At 42.1% G+C, this 20,182-nt stretch overlaps 1 protein-coding gene across 10 annotated transcripts in view; it reads right to left on the bottom strand.

Annotated features, from left to right (window-relative positions):
• Positions 1-2,736: 2,736 nt before the first annotated feature.
• Positions 2,737-20,182, bottom strand: part of apol1 (apolipoprotein L, 1) — a 39,520-nt gene continuing 22,074 nt past the window's right edge. For all 10 annotated transcript variants that reach the window (XM_070541560.1, XM_070541562.1, XM_015956133.3 and 7 more), the window contains 7 exons: positions 13,996-14,085; positions 13,812-13,862; positions 12,856-12,909; positions 10,160-10,231; positions 10,027-10,066; positions 7,416-7,467; positions 2,737-3,898 (listed from right to left, as the gene is read on the bottom strand). In XM_070541560.1, the coding sequence (XP_070397661.1) occupies positions 2,965-3,898; positions 7,416-7,467; positions 10,027-10,066; positions 10,160-10,231; positions 12,856-12,909; positions 13,812-13,862; positions 13,996-14,085 (1,293 nt within the window). In that variant the 3' untranslated portion in view covers positions 2,737-2,964. The remainder of the gene's footprint in view (positions 3,899-7,415; positions 7,468-10,026; positions 10,067-10,159; positions 10,232-12,855; positions 12,910-13,811; positions 13,863-13,995; positions 14,086-20,182) is intronic.

The raw sequence follows: 20,182 nt of genomic DNA, 5'->3' as shown, positions 1-20,182 counted from the left end.
GAGGAGCTCCTCAAAGTATTCCTTCCTCCGTCCGACTATAGCCCCAGTTGACGTCAGCAGCTCCCCATTCCCACTGTAAACAGTGTGAGCGAGTTGCTACCTTCCTCTCCTGAGGCGCCGGACAGTTTGCCAGAACCTCTTTGGAGCCGATTGATAGTCTTTCTCCATGGCCTCACCAAACTCCTCCCATGCCCGAGAATTTGCCTCGGCAACTGCCACTGCTGCACCCCGCTTGGCTATCCGGTACCTGTCTGCTGCTTCCGGAGACCCACAGACCAGCCACGCCCTGTTGGCCTCCTTCTTCAGCCTGACGGCTCCCCGAACCTCTGGTGTCCACCAGCGGGTACGGGGGTTGTCACCACGACTGGCACTGGCCACCTTGCGACCACAGCTAGCAACAGCCGCCTCAACAATCACAGAGTGGAACAAGGCCCACTCTGAGTCAATGTCCCCCACTGCTCTCAGGACTTTTATTCTGAACATTGATATATAAATAAGAAACACAGTCTGTTTCAATTTTAGAGAATAAAGGTGCACATTAATATAGGCATTTACAATTTTACCTCCTGAGATTGAGCAGCTCCTGCAGACTTTGGGAGCGTCTTACATATTTCACTAAGCCTTCCTCCTTTTACCTGTAACCAGGTATTCAGAGGTTAGACAGAACAGAAATACACAAGAAATCTGAAAAATGTGGCTTTTGATTGCAATAATAAATAGAGTCTAGGTGTTTATCCTGGAAGAAATATTTGTTTTAGAAACTGACAAAAAATCAGGGCACAAAAACTTTTTATATCCCAGTAATTAAAACAAATGTGTCCGTTGTTCAAGTAAGTATATGAAACTATTTCAGTCTGGATATCAATCAATCAAAGATACTTTATTAATCCCAGAGGGAAATTAGAGTTTCAGTACACACAATTCAGAGATCAGACATACATACATAGACACATGACAAGAATTGGTGACTGTGGTCATTCGCAACCCTGAGTTGCGCTACCTTAAATTCCTCGAAAGGAGGAATGGCAGACGTCTCAATCTGAAGGAAGAGGGTGAAGGTCGGGACACAGCATCTGTCAGCTCTGGCACAGCGCGTCGCCTCCGCCTCCCGACGCGCAGGGGCTCATCACCTGCTGTCTTTTCCGAGGACTGCATCTTGTCAGTCATTATCACGTGACAGTGACTAGTCGATGACAGGCATAAAAAGTCACTACAGAGCAGTGAAGTCGACTAGTTCATACAACCCCTAGTGTGCACTGTTTTCCATGAGAAATACCCAGGAGGTCACTGAAGTTCAACCTCTAATAAAAATAAAAACAAATAATATTTTCTAGCATATCGTTACAAGATTCAATTTATTACACAAGGATAAAATGTTGTCTTTGCTCAGATTGACCAAGAAGAAAAATAAATACAAAGTTTATTTAAGGGACGACAGACCAGCTGACAGCTGAGAAAACAGAACAAAAGGGAAATATAAGACAGTTTTCTGAAGAAAATGTCCAGTTGAAAGAAAGAAAAGGTGTATACAGTTTTGAAAATACAAATTTAAAGTGTTTAGTGACTGGATTGATTAGAAGATGAGATTTATTAGAAGAAATTGTGTCTAAACTGTCAGAAGATATTTATAATATGATGCTTAAACATGTTTAAAGCTAAAAAAGAGTAGCAGTTATGTTCCATAACTTCCACTGAACATCATATGTTTGATTGGAATACTAACTCTATAAGAAATGAAACAGCCTAATCTGGATTGTTATTAATCCTAATCTTGCCTCTTTTTCTCATATTAAAATATCTCACATGCTGCTCAATGCTGCTTCTGTTTAAATTAAAACAAACATACATCAGAATCTTTTCTGACAGCCAAGGGAAAGTTTAAAACCACATTTGGACACCATTTCTTAAACATAGGACACAATAAGGCACATCCTCGTGAGAAGAGACTTTTAAAATATTTACAACAAAATAAATTAAAACTTTCAAAACTGAATTACTAGGGGTGTAACGGTATGCTAAAATCGTATTCGGTTCGGTTCAGTGTTTTGAAGAGCTCGATTCGATTAATTTTCGATATATTACTATTATTTATTTTCCTATAGTGAGCAGAACCAGGTGTCATCACATGCTGCTGATCTAACATGTCTTTAATTATTTCACAGGTTATTTGTGCAGCTATGAATGTCACTGTCAAACAAACAAGTGTTGTGTTTGACTGTTGATAATCCGTGTTTTTATTTCTGCAGAGAGCCTTAAAAACTCACCTCACACCGCCCAGTTTCTTCTTTAAAGCTCATTAAATAACGAGCTTCCTCCACGCTGTGATTTTCGTTGTAGGATGAAAACTTTACATCGATTGTCACAGGAAAAAGTTCAGCAGACGTGTTTGTTTACATTTTTGCCGCTGCGTGGCTGCACAATGCGAGAGAAGAGAAGGAGGGGCGAAGCAACGCTCTGTTCAGCGGCTTTACAGGCTTCACAGTAGCAGCGACAGCCAGCTGGTTTAATCTGCTCAGAAAAGCATTGATCAGAATTTGCAGATCACTTTTTTTAAAACTGAGATCAGGCGAGTGCAGCCATCATGCGTCACTCAATACAGCGTCCGCGTGGAAACTCGCCTAGGAACTTTTATCTGCTGCACTTAATTTACGCAAATAAAAATTAATTATTTAACGGAAAAAGCGGTACGCAAGTGGATCGAACCGAACAGGCCGAACCAAAACGGTTCATCAACCCCACCCCTGTATATTTAATTAGTGAAAACAACACAGAGCTGCAACAATCTTCAGAGATGTGGATGTGATCTGTGGTGTAAATGTTGAGATGAAGACGTTCAGACAAGCAAACTTAACTGGAAAACTAAACACTGCAAGCCTTTTAAAATGTTAAACAGAAGTTTTAAAGGGCTTAAAAGTTCTATTAAAATTTTCATATAAAGCTTTAGAACAATCTGATAGGTTTGAGTTAGTCTCTGCTTTTGATGGCTTCTTTAATGCGGAGGATTTCATCTTCATCTGAGCTGTCACGTTTGTCACTTTTATCTTTCTGTTCTGTGTCTGGATCTGTGGTTTTCTGTTTGTTTTCAGATCTGGTGGACTGCAGCTCCTCTCGGATGCTGTTCAGCTCCACCAAACCCTCGTGCAGCTGCATGGCCACCTCCCTAATTTTGGCAGCAAACTCAGATTTTGCTCCTTTCTTGAGCTCTTTAGAATCTTTAGCCACAAAGTAAATGTCCATACCTACAAAGAGACCAGTCAGCACACCGGTGGCCATGCTGGCGATCTGGACCGCTCTGGCCGCTGTGCTGCCCGCCACATTGGCGATCTGCACTACACGCATGATCTCGTTAGCGTTGATGAGGATCGCCTTTCCTGCCATGGCTCCGTCCTCGTAGAATTGGCTAGTGAGTGCAGGGAAGTCCTGGTTATAGGTGTTTTTCTTCATCTTGATTAGGTCAAACCTGCGCAGGTTCTCAATCCCCTGTTTGACGAATGTCAGGCATTTGTTAAGGTCAGCGATCTTCTCCTGGTAATCTGTCACGATCTTCTCCACCTTCTTGCGATCCATTGAGTTGTTGACCTGGTTGGAGATGCCGGCGCCTGCTGAGGTTAGACCGCCAGCTGTGGCCATGCCCAAACCTACCGCTGTCACGATCAGAGAGGTTCCCATGGTCACTGGAGCCAGGGCAAGGCCAGTTATGGTGGCCACGCCCCCGATGGCACTGGTGGAACCACCGGTGATTTGAGCGATCTTTGTGTTTTTGTTGAACTTGTCCAGGCTATCGGCAATGGCGTTCAGGTCAATCACGTGCTGCCACAGACTTTCAGCTCGCTCTGAGAACAGTTCGTTGAAAACACGAATGCCTTTTTGCACTTTCTCTGCTGTCCCAGCAAACACCCTAAAAAAACAAAAAACAGATTAACTGGATCAGGAATAGTGAAGCAGAAAGCAGACAAACAGTGAGGTGAGCTTCATGACTGGGGAGGCACTGACTGTTCTGGAGTCAGACTCACAAATATACGATCCCAAAACGAAAGCTTGTATTTTATTTTTGAACTTGAATGAAATATTGTGTTTTAAAATTTCTTGGTTATAATTTAATACATTTCATACTATTCAACAAAACATTAGCAAGTAAAATAATATTTATTATCAGAGCTAATTTGACTTAAATCTATTCATTATTCATGTAATATATTACACATGAAATTCGTGTATTATCTTACCTTTATGTGTTTATAGCGTCCAAACACCTGACTTCTCCATGACCTCTAAGCTGTAAAAATCATCCTCCCATATCTCCTGTTCTGACTGAAACTCCTTCAGTGTTGAGCCATAAATCTTCCATTTAGTCAGAGCAAATTTAAGTTAGTTCACCCTTACGGGCCAGTCGGCTCCCCAACCCCGCCCTGCATGTGTGTGAACAAGCAGTTTGCACTGGTGTCTATGGGGCTCAGCACACCGCACACACTTAATTCATGGCGTTGGTGCATGTGCTCTGCCTGAATCAGTGTGTGCAGGGCAGCTCAGAGAGAGAGGAGGCAGGCTCGTCTGTTTCCCCTCTCACTTCTGTGTGTGTATTGTCACAAAACAGGTAAATTCATTGAATATATGCATGATGAAATCATACAGAAAACTAAACCAGTCATTGGATAAACTGACTTCATATTAAATAATTATTGGTATTTTATTAGTCACAATGACTAGGGAGGCAGTGCCTCCCCTGCCTCCTCTGACTGAACATCACTGGGCATAAACATCCTTTCATCAGATATTGTGTTGGAACCTGGAGGGGAAGATGCCTCGAATCTCATTAGCACAAGTTCTGATATATGACTGAAGATCAGAGAATTTCTGTAAATGTTGAGATGCCTTTAGGGTATTTGTGAAACTGCCTTTACTCCATCCATCCATTCATATTCTTCTGCTTATCCGGAGACGGGTCATGGGGGCAGTAGCCTAAGCCGAGAGGCCCAGACTTCCCTCTCCCCAGCTATTTGAGCCAGTTCCTCTGGGGGAATCCCAAGGTGTTCCTGGCCAGCCGAGAGACATAGTCCCTCCAGTGTGTCCTGGGTCTTCCCTCACCATGGAGGCATCCTAACCAGATGTCCGAGCCACCTCAATTGGCTCCTCTCGACGTGGAGAAGCAGCGGGTCTACTCTGAGCCCCTCCCGGATGACTGAGCCTCTCACCCTATCTCTAAGGGAGAGCCCAGACACCCTGCGGAGAAAACTCTTTTCGGCCACTTGTATCCACAATCTCGTTCTTTCAGTCGCTACCCAAAGCTTGTGACCGTAGACGAGGGTAGGAACATAAATCGACTGGTAAATTGAGTCTTTACTTCCCAAAAAACAGAATTTGTCTCCATGGTAACATACACAGACCTGCCAACCTTGTCAAAAAATTTTGAGTACCACTTGTGCAGTGTTTTTTTCGCGGACTTTTGCAACTCCATTGCTTTTCACGCTGTCATCTCCCCATTCTCTTGATGGAAAATTTTATACACACACACACACACACACACACACACACACACACACACACACTTGTTCATAGTTTGTATTTTGACTAGTAAGGTTATAGACATTTTTACAGTTTGACCTGACTCCAAAGTATCCTTTATTTTAATATTAAACAGTAAAACTCTAAAGTTGCCTTATATAACATTTGTGCTTATACAAGTTACTTGCATTAATTATTTCAATGCAAATTAATAAAAAAATACATGTATATGTATTTAATGGTCATTATTTATTTTGTAAATTGCAATAGGTGTATCTATTCTCAATAATGTATTATTGGCTTAAAGCACATATGCACACATCACCAGGGCTAATTTACTAATTACCTGCAGCTCCCTGGTGGCTTATGGCCACATCATAATTGCAGATTGTGCAAAATGCATGGTGAGGTTGTTTAGAGGGTTGCAAGCATGGCCACTGTTCTTGATATTTGGACAAAAACTTCTGAGACACATGGACCCTCTTCTTTTTGGCAGGTCTGCTAACCAATCCCTCCCTGTCTGCTTCTGCCATAGCATGAGTTACAAAACGAGCTGCGAAAAAAAAATGGCTGCATGTTTGAACTGTATAAATAACCACATTCCTCTTTTGTACGTTCTTGCTGTGTTTGTCTTCAAACTCCATTTTTGGTTCTTTTTTAAACACAGATAAGGTTTTTCTTTACCTAGCTGACGTTTCATTTGCGGCTGCAAACATCCTCAGAGCTGACGCTAATGGCGGCGTCACTTCCTACTCCATTTATCCGCGGACAGCAGAGGACGTTGTCGCCCTCTGCCGCCCGCTCTCCCCTCTCTGATGATGCAGTCCCATGCGCGATCCAATGAGTAAACTCCTTCGTCTCTGTTCAAGGTCACACATCCACGTCTCCTTATCTCTATAGCTTCCTTTATCCATCTTTTGTATTTCTGTTGTTCGGTGTTTATGATCCTTGTGTTGTCCCAGTCCATTACATGGTTTTCTCTTATGCAGTGATCTGTTACGGCCAATTTCTTTATTGTACTTTCTGCTTCTTCTTTTGCTGCTCTTGTGTGTTTTCAACTTGCCTCTTTCTCGCACTCCTTTCTATGTTCTATTGTTCGTGTGTTGAGTTGGCGTCCGGTTTCTCCTATGTATGTTTTATTGCAGAGTTTGCATGGGATTTCGTAAATGACTCCACATTTAAGTCCAGCTGGTATCTTGTCTTTTGGGTGTACTAGTCTGTTTCTAACTGTTGTGTATGTGTCCTCTGCTGCCCGCGGATAAACGGACAAGGAAGTGACGCCGCCATTAGCGTCAGCTCTGAGGATGTTTGCAGCCGCAAACGAAATGTCAGCAAGGTGTGTTTAAAAAAAGGACCAAAAATGGTAATCACATTCCTCCTTATATACAGGCCAAGTCTATCTGCAATGGATAAAGGCAAAAATACACACCCACACACGCACGCATGCACGCACACACGCACCCACACACCCACCCACACACACACACACAGAGTTTACCTTACCAGAACAGCAGCGAGTGGCGAACCAGAGGGAGAGAGGAACAGAGGGCAGGACGAAGCAGGGAGGAGGGGGGCGGGGGTGTTACGCTATTGGCTAGGCAGGATAGTTAGCTCTGGTTTTTCTCTGCTTTTCTACAATGATTGCCTTAAACTTCTTCACCACGCCGCTGAGTCGTGTTGTCAGAAATGAGTACCACACGTGCATATTTGACACAAAACTCAACTCATGTATCCCCAGCTTTTTGCGTAGTTTAGAGGGGCGAGTTGTACCAGTGTAAATAGATGTCAAATTGCGTACTGGCTACGCAAAATGCGTACAGGTTGGCAGGTCTGCATACAACATGAAACATGAAGAGAAGATATTTTTGTAGAAACCAAAACTGGACACTAACACCTGTTGGACATTCACTTACTTGGCTTCTTCTTTTTCAGTCATGTCATGAACTTGAAGCATGTCCCCCCAAGCTGTCAATGTAAAAAAAATAAGTTTTTTAAACAAATTAATTCAAATATAAACAACTTGTAACTCAGAGTGCAAACACCCACAAAGGGCAACTGCTATCAGAACTTTAGAATGACGAGATACAACACAAATGCTACAGCTAGGGGGAGCCAGGACACACGGTCTGAGGGAAGGTAAGGTCAACTCCCCATCCAGAGATTAGGTGCAAAGCCCCAATAAATGAAATGATGCTGCACAAGGCAACAACTGATCTCAGAGATAAGATCATGGCTTAAATGAACACCAGGCAACTCCGATGCCAACTACAATGGCTGAGTGAAATACCATCAGACATCATTGAAGATCTGAATGCAGCATTGACAACAATTCCAACAACCACCATCACTAAGCTGATGTACACTTCAGCAGCAGTGATCCTTGAGGTGCTTGGCTATAAAAGCAAGAGCAACCATGAGTAACAATACCCACCATAGAAAAGAAGTTTGGAGGACAAAATCAAGGCAGCACAGAGAGCAGTGAGCCTGTCAGAGCTCCAGAATAGTACAATGAGAAAATCAGTAGCCACAGCCAAATACCCATGCCTGAAGCACCTGAAAACTTCAAAAGCTCCAATCCTTGGCCAGTTTCCTAAGAGGTACAAGAGAGAAAGTGAAGCCTGATGAATAAACCAGCTCTTCTCCAACCAACCAGCTAAAGTATGCTCAATGTCAGGGCAACAACAACGGAGGTGACCCCCTGGACTGGAGACTGAACAATACTGGATGGGCATTTGGGAAAAAGAGGCATCACACAACAGCAATGCAAAGTGTCTAGCTTCTCTAAGAGAAGACCTCAGCAACCTTCCTGAGCAGAACCCAGTACCCATCATTGTGGCAGAAATCCAAGAAAGAGTCTCAGGTATGAAAAACTAGACAGCACCAGGGCCTGACATGATCCACGCCTACTGGCTAAAGAAGCTCACTGCACTCCATGAGCGCCTGGCAACATACAGATCCCCTCATGCTATTTTTGTAAAGACGGCGTAAAGTAAAAATGTACATGAGCATGGGAAAGAAGGGCATCAGCAGAGATACCAGCGGAGCCAAACACCAGCTGCTGATAGACCAAACAGTCACCCAAGACTGCAAAATCCGACGCACCAACCTGTGTACGGCCTGGATTGATAACAAGAAAGCCTATGAGTCAATGCCGCACTCATAGAAGAAGAAGAAGAAGAAGAAGAAGAAGAAGAAGAAAGTATAATTTCTATATCAAGATAAAAATCACGAGGCGCTTCACAAAAGCAAAAAATGTAAAAATATAAAAAAGCATTTAGAAAATGTTTAAAAATATATTTAAAATGAGCAAAAATAGGCAATTGTGATTAAAAAAATGTTAAGAAGAGAGAGTGTGAATAGGAAAGAGGGAAATCTGTGGATCATGAGGAAGGTGGAATAGGTGGGGAGAGCAGAATAAAGAGAGAGTGGTGAAGAAGGTCATACAAAAGCCAGCTTGAACAAGTGAGTCTTCAGCTGCTTTTTAAAGGAGACCACTAATCTCAGGCTCAGGGGGAGAGACTTCCAGAGTCTGGGGGCCACAGCAGCAAATGATCTGTCACCTTTGGTCTTTAGCCTGGTGCTGCACAACCAGTAGGCTTTGGTCACTGGACCTCAGGGACCTGCTGGGGGTGTAGGGACTAAGAAGATCACCAATGTAAGATGGTGCTTGTCCATGTAAGGCCCTATAGACCAGAACCAGGATCTTGAAATGAACCCCGAAGTTGACTGGCAGCCAGTGAAGCTGGAGGAGAAGCGGGGTGATGTGGATAGATAGAGCATTGAATGCTTGGAGCTGTACAACTTCAACAGGACCCTCCTGAGAGCCTTTGTTGCAAACTTGATGGGGCTTTTGCAAACCACCCTTGAGGCAAATTGCAAGCCAGATGGACAAGTCTCCATCAAATGTGGCATATACAAAAGAGACGCCCTGTCCCCACTGCTGTTCTGCATAAGCCTGAACCCCCTCAGCCAAATTGTCAACAAGACTTGCTATGGATACCAACTCAAGAATGGCACCACAATCAGCCACCTTCTTTATATGGATGACATAAAGTTACGTACGCCAAGAGCGAGCAAGACTGGGCTGCATGGTGGCACAGTTGTTAACACTGTTGCCTCGCAGCGTGAAGGTCGCAGGTTCGAAACTCAGCTGCGGCCTTTCTGCGTGGAGTTGTGTGTTCTCCTCATGCATGCGTGGGTTTCCTCCGGGTACTCCGGTTTCCCCCACAGATCACAACATGCCCTATAGTTTATAAATTGCAAGTCGCTTTGGATAAAAGTGTCTGCCAAATAAATAAACATAAACATAAACATAAGACATCAACTCACTGATCTACACCACTAGCATCTACAGCACTGATATCGGAATGTCATTTAGACTTGAGAAGTGTGGTCGGATGGTGACAAAGAAAGGGAAGGTAGTCCACACAGAAGGGGTCTACCTCCCAGAAGGAACAAAAGCAGACATTTAGGTCAGCTACCTACAAGGAGTAAGGCAAGTGTTTAAAAAACATTATAACTTACATTCCACAGTGTTCCACCAGTCCATGAGATCTTCCACATCCTGCAAGACACATTTAGGTAAATATGGACTTTCTTATTTTATGGTTGTTCAAAAATGTTTACAATTTCAATGCAAGAACACAAAGAGACCAACCTGACTGTCTTCAGGCTGTGAGGGTGCCATACGAAAATCCTCCAGTTGGTCAAATACAGACCTGCTGGGCGGCTCATGGTGAGAAAAAACAAATTAGGTCAGTGGATTTATAAAAGACCCTTACCCTCTTACTATTGACCAGCTGCAGACAGGGCCATTTTGCATCAGTGCCAAATCATCAGCCTTAGGAGAATTAAAAACAGCCAGCTGCACCACATTGCTGTATAACCAAGGTAAGGATAATAGTAAAACTAGACAAACAGGAATAAAAACAAGGGCATCAAAAGTAGACAATAAAAGCACAATAATAATAAAAGCCAAAAGAACAGAAAGTGTCTGGCTCTACTACTTAACAGCTACGTAGAAAAAGTGAGCTTTTAAAAGGTTTTTAAAACTTCCAGGCTTTGGGTAGATCTGATGTGGGATGGTCAACTGTTCCATAGACGTGGAGCGGCCAGAAGCTGCTGGTTGTTTGACTTTTGGGTGTAACGTGATGGTGGAGAAGGTCCAGAAGATAAGAAGGAGCCACAATATTAAGAGCTTTAAAAACCACCAATAAAATCTTAAAATCAATTCTATAAGAAACTAGGAGCCAGAGAAGGGAAGTTAAAACTGATGTGAAGTTTCATTAAAGGTCAAGCTGCAGTAGTCTGAATCATCTGCAGACGAGTGAAGCCAGATCAATGCCCTTGTACAGGGATGTGATAAAAGCATGAAGAGTTTTCTCAAACTCTTTAGAACTGAAGCAGGACTTAACTGTAGCTAAAAGCTAATATTGGTGACAATCTAAATGATCTTAATCTTAAGGAGCAAGTCAACCCCTACCAGAGTCTAACTCCACTCCCACTTCATGTTTGAAAAATGCAACAAATGCTGTTGCCTGGCAGACCGAGAAGGCAGAGCTGCTAACAAATACACACACACACAGGCTCACGACAGCATTGTGAGATCATAATGTACCAGTTTACATCATAGCATACCTCTTAGCCAATAGCGGTGGTAGATTTAAATTAAAATACAGTGCATAGTTTTTACCTGACAATGGCACAACACTGCCAGTTTTAGGCAGAATATTTAAATTTTAACTAAGATGCACTGAAGTGCCAAATTATTGACGACACGTGTCTGCAGCACGATTAGACACTTGTTTATTTAGTTTATCAGCAAAAATAAGTTCATTTGGGGTGACTTGCTCTTTAAAGAATAGCAAGATTTTTTTATTTCCACAAAAGTACAAGTGTAAGTGAAACGGTGTGTGGGAATTAAAAAAAAAGTCAGGATTTTAAGAGAATTCTTAAAGGGGCTTTACGGAAGTTTTGAATTTTTATGCTCACGATTGCCCCCTCAGGCCAAAAGCGTAACGGCAGCTTCAATAGTAGGCTCGTGCACGAAGCGCGCATGCTGTACTTGCACACTCCTTAACGAAAATAACAGCTGAGACAGTCCCGTGTGTGTGTGTGTGGCCCGGAGGACAGAGGACAGGAGAACGCGCAGCTAATTAATTAAATAATTTGGTTCTGTTTCTTTCTCTTCAGCACAGCCTACAAAGGTTTAAGATGGGTCAGTCTCCTGCATGCTCTTGAAAAATTGTTCCAAAATGAAAGTTGAACCCACATATTTTTTATCTGTGAATTCAATGCCGTTCGGCGAGTCTCAAACAAAAATTTGGGCATCTTACTGTAAAAAAATATACCATAATGTAAAAAAGAAACTCAAAATAAACTATGTTCACATCCAGAATCGAACCCACGTCTTCTGCACAAAATTCCGACTTCTTATTAGGTGAGCTAAAGCACCAGTGACATCTTTTGTATCTGTAACATTTATATCCTTGATGACAGCTGAAACAACGTTCAAGGAACGGTTTGGAGCATAAATGGCTATTTTGTTGCTAATTTGCAGGAAATATCTAGAAGAAAGTTATACAGAAAGTAGCTAAGGGTCCTCAGAAATGTAGCTAGCTTTGTCACTAAGTGTTAGGAACAGCGACAAAGTGGAACTGCCTCTCTCTTTGCTGCTAAAGCTACGGACAGCAAATGCTACGGGCTATGCCTGAGCGTGAACGCGCATGAAGCAGCCTGCTCGACCAGAGCAGCTCTCTTTTCTGTGATTTTACAGAAAAACAGGCAATCACAGTAAAAATTCCAAGGCTCATTCTACAGGACCAGGGCATCGCAGGAGAATGTATGAAGAAGAAATTTTTTTATTTCTATACATGTTTTGGCTGTCAAACTTCCATAATGCCTCTTTAAATTTCACTATTTGAACAGTTTGTGCTCAGAAAACAGAATGTGAGTAAAATGGATTTTGTCTGTATACTAATATGTGATTACAGAAGTAAAAATTCAACTGCCTCAATGGATATGCTAAAACAGAAGCAAGCTTGGGCCCAATGAACACATGTGGGGGTGGATTTCATTAGTAAAGGCATCAATAAAGGCATAACAAGACGACATCAACAACAAATGCATCTGCTGGGAGCTGAGCTGACACTCAGGAGATGGACTGGTGGAAGGGTTGTTGGAGGTTGGAAGAGGGAAGGAGTCGAGTGACTGAAACAGGTTTTGATCCCCAATAAGACGTTATAAACAAAAAGTTCAAAAATTCTGGAACAGATGGTTCAGTTCAATAAAAATGTGAAAGAAGAGAATAAAGAACTATCCTTGTTGAGATACACAGATTTTCATTCTCCTCACCTCTGATGGTTTTCCTGCAGCTCCATCCTGAGCCTGCCTCTGAATGATTTTAGCCTGCAAAGATAAACAAACCTGAAAGAAACATCTTCAGCAGATGGAGTGAGCTGTTAGTTCATGACAGAATGTGTTTGGAATTACAGGTATGCAAATAAGCACCTGATCAGTACATGACAGGGCACATCAGCTGGAACTAAACTAAAATGGAAAACTACCTCTGTGGCTTCCAAACAGGTTAGACGGATCTACTGAATGATTTTACAGGTTTAACTTAAATCACGTTTGTGTTTTACTGTCTTCAGATTAGGGCTGGACAATATGGCCTAAAATCAATATCGCGATATATAATGGATTTCGCCTTGATAACGATAAATGGACTATAACTACAGGTATGCGCAGGGGCAAAAGTTGTCCACTAGATGGGGCTGTCACATGCACTACGTACAACAGATTCTTAAAGGAACATGAACATTGCCAACCTACACACATCTTTTCATTTTTTATTATCAAATTCATTGACATGGGAAAAACGATCTCGATAAGAGTCAGAAATTTCTATAACGATAAATTTTCGATTTATTGCTCAGCCCTACTTCAGATCTATACTCTATAGCTTTTGCTAATGGAATATTAATGAACCTAAGACTGCATAAGGGCTAGGGGATTTCATGCTGGCAAAGCTTCATGTTCAGTCTCTTTTTACACAAGCAGTGTTTCTGTTCCACACACTACAAAAAATCATCAAGATGTTATGTTGTACGAATGCAGAAAAAACAAAACGTGCACTAACATTCTGATGTAAGTAGCAACTGGTTATTAAATGTATTTACTGGCTGTTTCCTCTACCTAATGTTTGTTTAAGATTTATTATTTTCATGGTCCTCCTGGTTTCTGTTATCAGGTTGATGTGGATAAATGTCACAAATACGAAGGGATAACGTGACTGTCATGAATATTACCTTGACTCGAGGCATGAAAGGATTTAGCGTCTTTGGCTTCTTGATTTTGTTCTTAAAAAGAAACACAAGATCACAGTGTCATAAAACATTATTCAAAAACTGATTCTTAAGAGCGTTGGAACGGGAAAACACAAAAGCAGGTGTTGACTGAACTCAAACAGAAGAAAACTCATAGCAGACACACCTCTTCAGCCTTCTCTCTCCATTCTTCTTTCTTTTCCTCTCTGGATGAAGACTTTTCATCATCTTTCAGCCCTTCGTCATTGGATGTGGCCTGATTCATGTAGACAATGAAAAGACTCAATTTAAAAAATAAATTCTAATGTATTACAGAAGTTTTCATGTACTTCAGATTTAAAACAAAAACAAAGTAACGTTCATTAGAAATAATCCCACACTGATCCCTATTATATTATATTATATTATATTATCTTTTTGTAATGATTGCTAATTTGAGGGGAAAACAATTAAATAACAGTTTTGACAAACTTCAGAAAAAGAGAATGAAAATGAAAAAAGTGTCAACTGTCTCTAAATAATAATAATAAAGGTCTAAGCTGAAGAGAATAAAATATAGTGCAATAAACCAATATTCTCATATGTGGACACAGGGTCTTAGGAGGATATGACAATGTTCAGTGTAAGAAATTGATGTCATGGCAGAAATGTGCAGGTTTTTGGGAGGGCCAGAATTAATTGTAATCACATCATGACACTAAAGTAAGTCTTGGGCTACGTTCACACTGCAAGCAAAAGTGCATCAAATCCGATTTTTCCCACATGCGAGAATGACCTTAATACCGGAACATTTTCGGTGAATAATAATTCGGGAAACCGGCGGGAATAAGAAGTAGAATAGTTTACAGGTTTTAAAACTGTTTCTAACCCAAAATGGGAGACTTGACAAGTGTTATCCTGATTCTGTGGGCGAACAGTGAAGCTCTTCACATCCTAACTCCACCTTTCCTGGTTCTGACTCCACTGTGTGACCTCTTGTCTTCTGCACATTCGGGTTGCTTTGCAGCCGTGAAGTGTTCACACCATCGACATACACTGGACAATGTGTTTCCATAGGCTCCAATTATAAATTTTTGAGCCAAAATGGGAGGTGGCCACCACCGCCATTTTGACAGTGTCACAGGTTCTGTCAAACCTAGACAATTCCAAAACAGGGAAAACAGGTGGAGCTGATGGTAGGGCTGTAAGGCTGGTATCAAATGACGACACCCATTGAACTGAAGCAATGTAGCTACAAGCTAACCTAAAGCTAACGCGGAGGTGGGAGCTAAGCTAACGGAGGTACTACGTAGCTACAACCGGAGTCAACTGTGCACAACACCGGAGCTTCTGAGTCACAGATACGCCGGGCTGACCGCTGGGTATAACCGGGTAGAACACAGAGGTCTCCCGAGAGCTCCACAAGCCGGCAGCCCGCACAGCAGACGGGCACCGCTGCGATCAGAGATGCGCCGAGCTGAGGGGAGAGGACCATACCGATAGTTGGAACCCAGCTCCACCAACATGTTTTATTTCAACCCATTTACAAAAATGCAGAGTTATCTTAAATGCACTGGGTTTTACCCTATTATATTTAAATTTCATGGTTAAACAGTACATGTTAAAATCGAAGCTCAGAGCGGCAGTGACCTAAAATACATAAATATAATTTTACTTACCGAAAAAAATGAAGTACAGTACAGATAATGTGTTCAAACAGGTGCCATTAATACAGGTAACGAGTGGAGGACAGAAAAGCTTCTTAAAGAAGACGTTGCAGGTCTGTGAGAGCCAGAGATTTTCCTTGTTTGAAGTGACCAAATACTTATTTTCCACCCCGATTTACAAATAAATTCTTTTAAAATCCTGCCATGTGAATTCATGTATTTTTTGTTCACATTCTATCTCTCACAGTTGAAGTGTACCTATGATGAAAATTACTGACCTCTGTCATCATTTTAAGTGGGAGAACTTGCACAATCGGTGGCTGACTAAATGCTTTTTTGCCCCACTGTATCTAGTGGGCACTTTGACCAAGTACATAAAAATCCCATTGAGGTCAGCTTTGGTTGTCAAAGATGGTTTTCTGTTATTTTGGCATTAATCAGACATTGTGTGTGTAATCTAGAGCCAGAGAGCCGAAAGGGGGTGGAGCTAAAGGGGTTTGAACCAACAACCACATCAATGTGTTTGGTATAGTCACGTGATGACACAAGCCAAGCCATTCTGACCTTGTATTAGGGAGTAATTCACTTTTAATCTTATCTAGGGGGCGCTGTGACCAATTACATAAAATTCCTATTGAGGTCTTCTTAGGGAGTCAAAGATGGTTTTGTGGTAGTTTGGCATCAATCAGACATTGCGTATGCTTTCTAGAGCCAGAGAGCTGAAAGGGGGCGGAGCTAAAGGGATTTGAACCAACAACCACATCAATGTGTTTGGTGCAGTCATGTGATGACACAAGCCAAGTATAATGTCATTCTGACCTTGTCTTTAGATGTTAATAAAGTTTGAACCTACTTAGGGGGCGCTGTGACCATTTACAACGAAATCCCATAGAGGTCATCTTTGGTCATCAAAGATTGTTTTTCGTTAATTTGGCATCAATCAAATGTTGTATTGGTCATCTGGAGCCAAAAGGCTGTAAGTGGGCAGAGTTAAAGTGATTTGAACGAGTGAGCACACACGTGTTGATTGCAGTTGCATGATGACTCCCACCATGTTTGATAAAGTTTGGAGCTTTTTTGTAGAAGTTACAAGGGTTTGATTGTATGTAGGGGGCGCTGTCTCATATTTAGGAAAATATCCCATGGGGCAGTTTGTAGGTTGACAACAATCATTTGCATGTAGTTTGGTGTGAATTGAATCATGCATGTGTTATTCAGGGCCTAATATCTGTCAGGGGGTGGAGCTAAAGCAATATCAACCAATGACCACAGGATTGTGTTGGGTGCCTTTGTGTGATAACACATAGCAAGTTTGGTGCAGTTGTGACCACATCTGTATGAGTTATTACAGTTTTAAAGGTATGTAGGGGGCGCTGTGGTGATATTATACAAGGTTCACCAACCATTTATGCCTCGTTGGCTAAAGGGCATGATTGTTGATTGCCATGTTCAGTCTTGTGCAGATCAGAGGCTGTTTGTGGAAGTTACAGTCAAACATAAGGTCAGGGCGTCACGCCAGAATTCGCCATGGCATCAAAGCCCCTCCCTTTCTGGAAAGCTATCAGAACTGAATGGTCATTACAGCATCATGAAGACAGTGTCATTTTGACTAAATTAGGGGGGAAAAATATGGGCAGTTCACCATAAAACAGTAGACTTCCTGTTGTCAGGGGCCGGGGCTTAGGTGATGTAAGCTGTCCACATTGTCATTGTCTTGAGATGTGGTCAGTGATCACACAGACAAAGTTTGATATAGAACTGATCATGCACATGGGAGTTATTACGTCAAGTAATGTAATGGCAAAAGGTCAAAGTTTGAAGCTTAGCCACGCCCACAACTTTAAGCTTATTTAAAATCCGACGGTTGAATTTTTTCCCCCTATGTCTTAAGAGTATATAGCAGAAGTTTGAAGGCAATTGGTGAAAAGGGCGATGGGGCATCACTTGCCAAACGGCATGTGTGAAAACCACTAAATCAAGTACTTGGACCAAAATGGCCGACTTCCTGTGCAAAATTTACCTTGGCTCTACGAGACTTTTTTGTATGTCCCAAGGCACTACATTAGTGTACCAAATTTCATAGTTCTCAATTAAAGCACGGCTTGGGGCTGACCGTTTTAATAGTTCTAGGGGGCGCTAGTTCAGAAAATAGGCCATGTCCACCAATCTATCACGTTCATTTCTATTGGGGATCAGACCAGGATCACTCACCAGAGATGTCGTGGCGATATCATGATAACTGAGGAAATGAGAGGCAAATGTATTTACATGGCCTGATGGCAAATTTTGCCATGCTCCCAAAGCCCCACCTTTTTTTGAAACCTGCCAATACTGGACACCAAGTTACCTCAACTTGTCTACTGATATTTGCCAGAGATTGCTGGTGATTGGGTGAAAGGAGTCCAATAAGGAGCTGTGAAAAAAGTGGTGTGGCGACAGGTCAAAGTTTGAGGCTTAGCCACGCCTACACCTTTCAACTTTTGGAAAATCCGATGGTTGAACTTTTTCCGCTATAGCTTAAGAGTATATAGCAGAAGTTTGAAGGTGACTGGTGAAAAGGGCGACAGGGCATCATTCTCCAAACAACGTGTGCAAAAACCACTACATCGAGTGCTTGGACCAAAATGGCCGACCTCCTGTGTGACTTTGCGCTTGGCTCTAAGAGACTTTTTTGTAGGTCCTGAGACACTACATCAGTGTGCCAAATTTCGTAATCCTCAGTCAAAGCATGGCTTGGGGCTGGCAGTTTTAATTGTCCTAGGGGGCATTATTTAAGAAAATAGGCCACGCCCACCAGATTTTCACATCAGATTTTTTGGGGGCTGGACTAGGATCACTCACCAGAAGTTTTGTGGAGATATCTTTAGAAATCACGAAATACGAGGCAAACGTATGGCCACGGCGGTATGCCTGACTTCGCCGTGCCGTCACAGCCCCGCCTTCTTTTGAAAACTCCCATAAAGTGACGCCAAGAAACACCCACTTGTCTTGAGTTAACAGCTACAAATTTGTGGTGATTTAGTGAAATGGGGCGATTTGGGACCTATCACAGTAAAACTGGACCTTTTTGGTCCTGAGGGGGCGGGGCTTGTGCGATGTCATCATCCGACCACTGAATTTAGTTTGTGGCTGGATGTCGACTGACCACAGACATTTTTGTTACTCTAGTCTATTCGAGTATGAAGTTATAGCCATTTATATTTTTTTGGCGAGTATTTGGAATTTGAGGCCTGGCCACACCCCCTCAGCATAAACAAAAAGTCAGTTTTATTTTTTTATTTGATCGCCCATCCCTTCTGAGCAATTTCCCACAATTTCGAGACGATAGTGCAAAAATGATCGAGTAAATCAATCAGAAGCGGGCCCTAGAAACGGCCAAAACGGGGTCAAAATCACCACTTCAAACCAAAATGGCCAACTTCCTGACTGATGCTGACCATGGTTGTAAGAGGCTTTTCTGTGTGACTTATTACGGCTGCCAGCCTGGCCAGTGGGATGCATGAGCCAAGATCACCCAGCCCTGGTGATCAGCCTGACAGCTGAGCTGAATTCTGCTGATGACCCACACCATGGGATAAAAAGGCCGTGCCTTCAGCAGTCTGGGAGGCAGCAGTGCAGGGGATCTGCTGTCCTCCAGGCCTCGTTTTGGTTTTAACCCCCTTCGTTTTGATGAGTTTTAACTTTAAGAGTTTTAACTCTGAGTGATCCAAATGGATACTTTGTTCTGTCAACTTGGTTGACTCTGTTTTAAGGTTAACCGACTTTGGGATTTTAAAACACTCTGTGTTTTCGTAGTGCGTCAGTTTTACTATCAACTTGTGTTTTTAAAGCACCTTCTGTTTCGGTAAAACTTTTAACAAAGTTTTAACCAGGTGTTTTAATGTTGATAATTCACCCTTTATATGTTAACCTTTTAGTCTTGATTTTGTTTGTTGTCATTATTTTAATAATGTTCTCCATCTGTTTGCACTTGTTTTTACAACCTTTTATAACAATTAAACCCATTTTAACTCCACTGTCGCATTTCTTATGTTGCCCCCTCCTTCACATTTTAACATCTCCTGTCGGGGACGTAACAGGACTGTTGAGTACTACAAGTGTACAAAAGTTCATAACTGTATGATAAACTAAGCTTTCGCTGCTTGGGCCTAATAAAGATAAACAGGAAAACAATAGTTTGAATGCAAACAATAAATCTTTACACAACGTTGACAAGATTATGGATGACAGAAAATGAATGTGTACCTGACTACATTATAAGGGCAGAAAACATGATCACGGTGCTTCGGAAAAACATGAGTGACGGACTGCTCATTGCCATGATCCTAGGCGGGCTTCCTGACTCCTTTAAACCACTAGCCGTTCACATAACCCAGAACGAGGACAGTGTAACCTTCACAGACTTTGAAAGAAGATTAAGGGTCTATGAAGAAGCAGAAAAGACAAACAAAGCAGAGCCAGCAGACAATGTGATGAAGACATATACTAAACAAGAACAAGCAGAGAACAAAACACAAATCCATCATAGAAAAGATGAAGCTGAGATAACCTGCTAAAAATGTGGAAAGGGAGGCCACATTGCAAGAAGATGCCAGCAAAAGGTGTGGTGCAGCTTCTGCCAGAGTAACACACATAAAGAGAATGTGTGCAGGAAGAAAAAGAAACAAGATGACGTCAGAAAGGTAACAGAGAGCAATGGGGACGAAA

The sequence above is a fragment of the Nothobranchius furzeri genome, chromosome 11, assembly GCF_043380555.1.
Source record: "Nothobranchius furzeri strain GRZ-AD chromosome 11, NfurGRZ-RIMD1, whole genome shotgun sequence".
Classification (NCBI taxonomy): Eukaryota; Metazoa; Chordata; class Actinopteri; order Cyprinodontiformes; family Nothobranchiidae; genus Nothobranchius; species Nothobranchius furzeri.
Note: the sequence above shows the minus strand (reverse complement) of the source record. Positions and strands in the feature narration are given on the sequence as shown.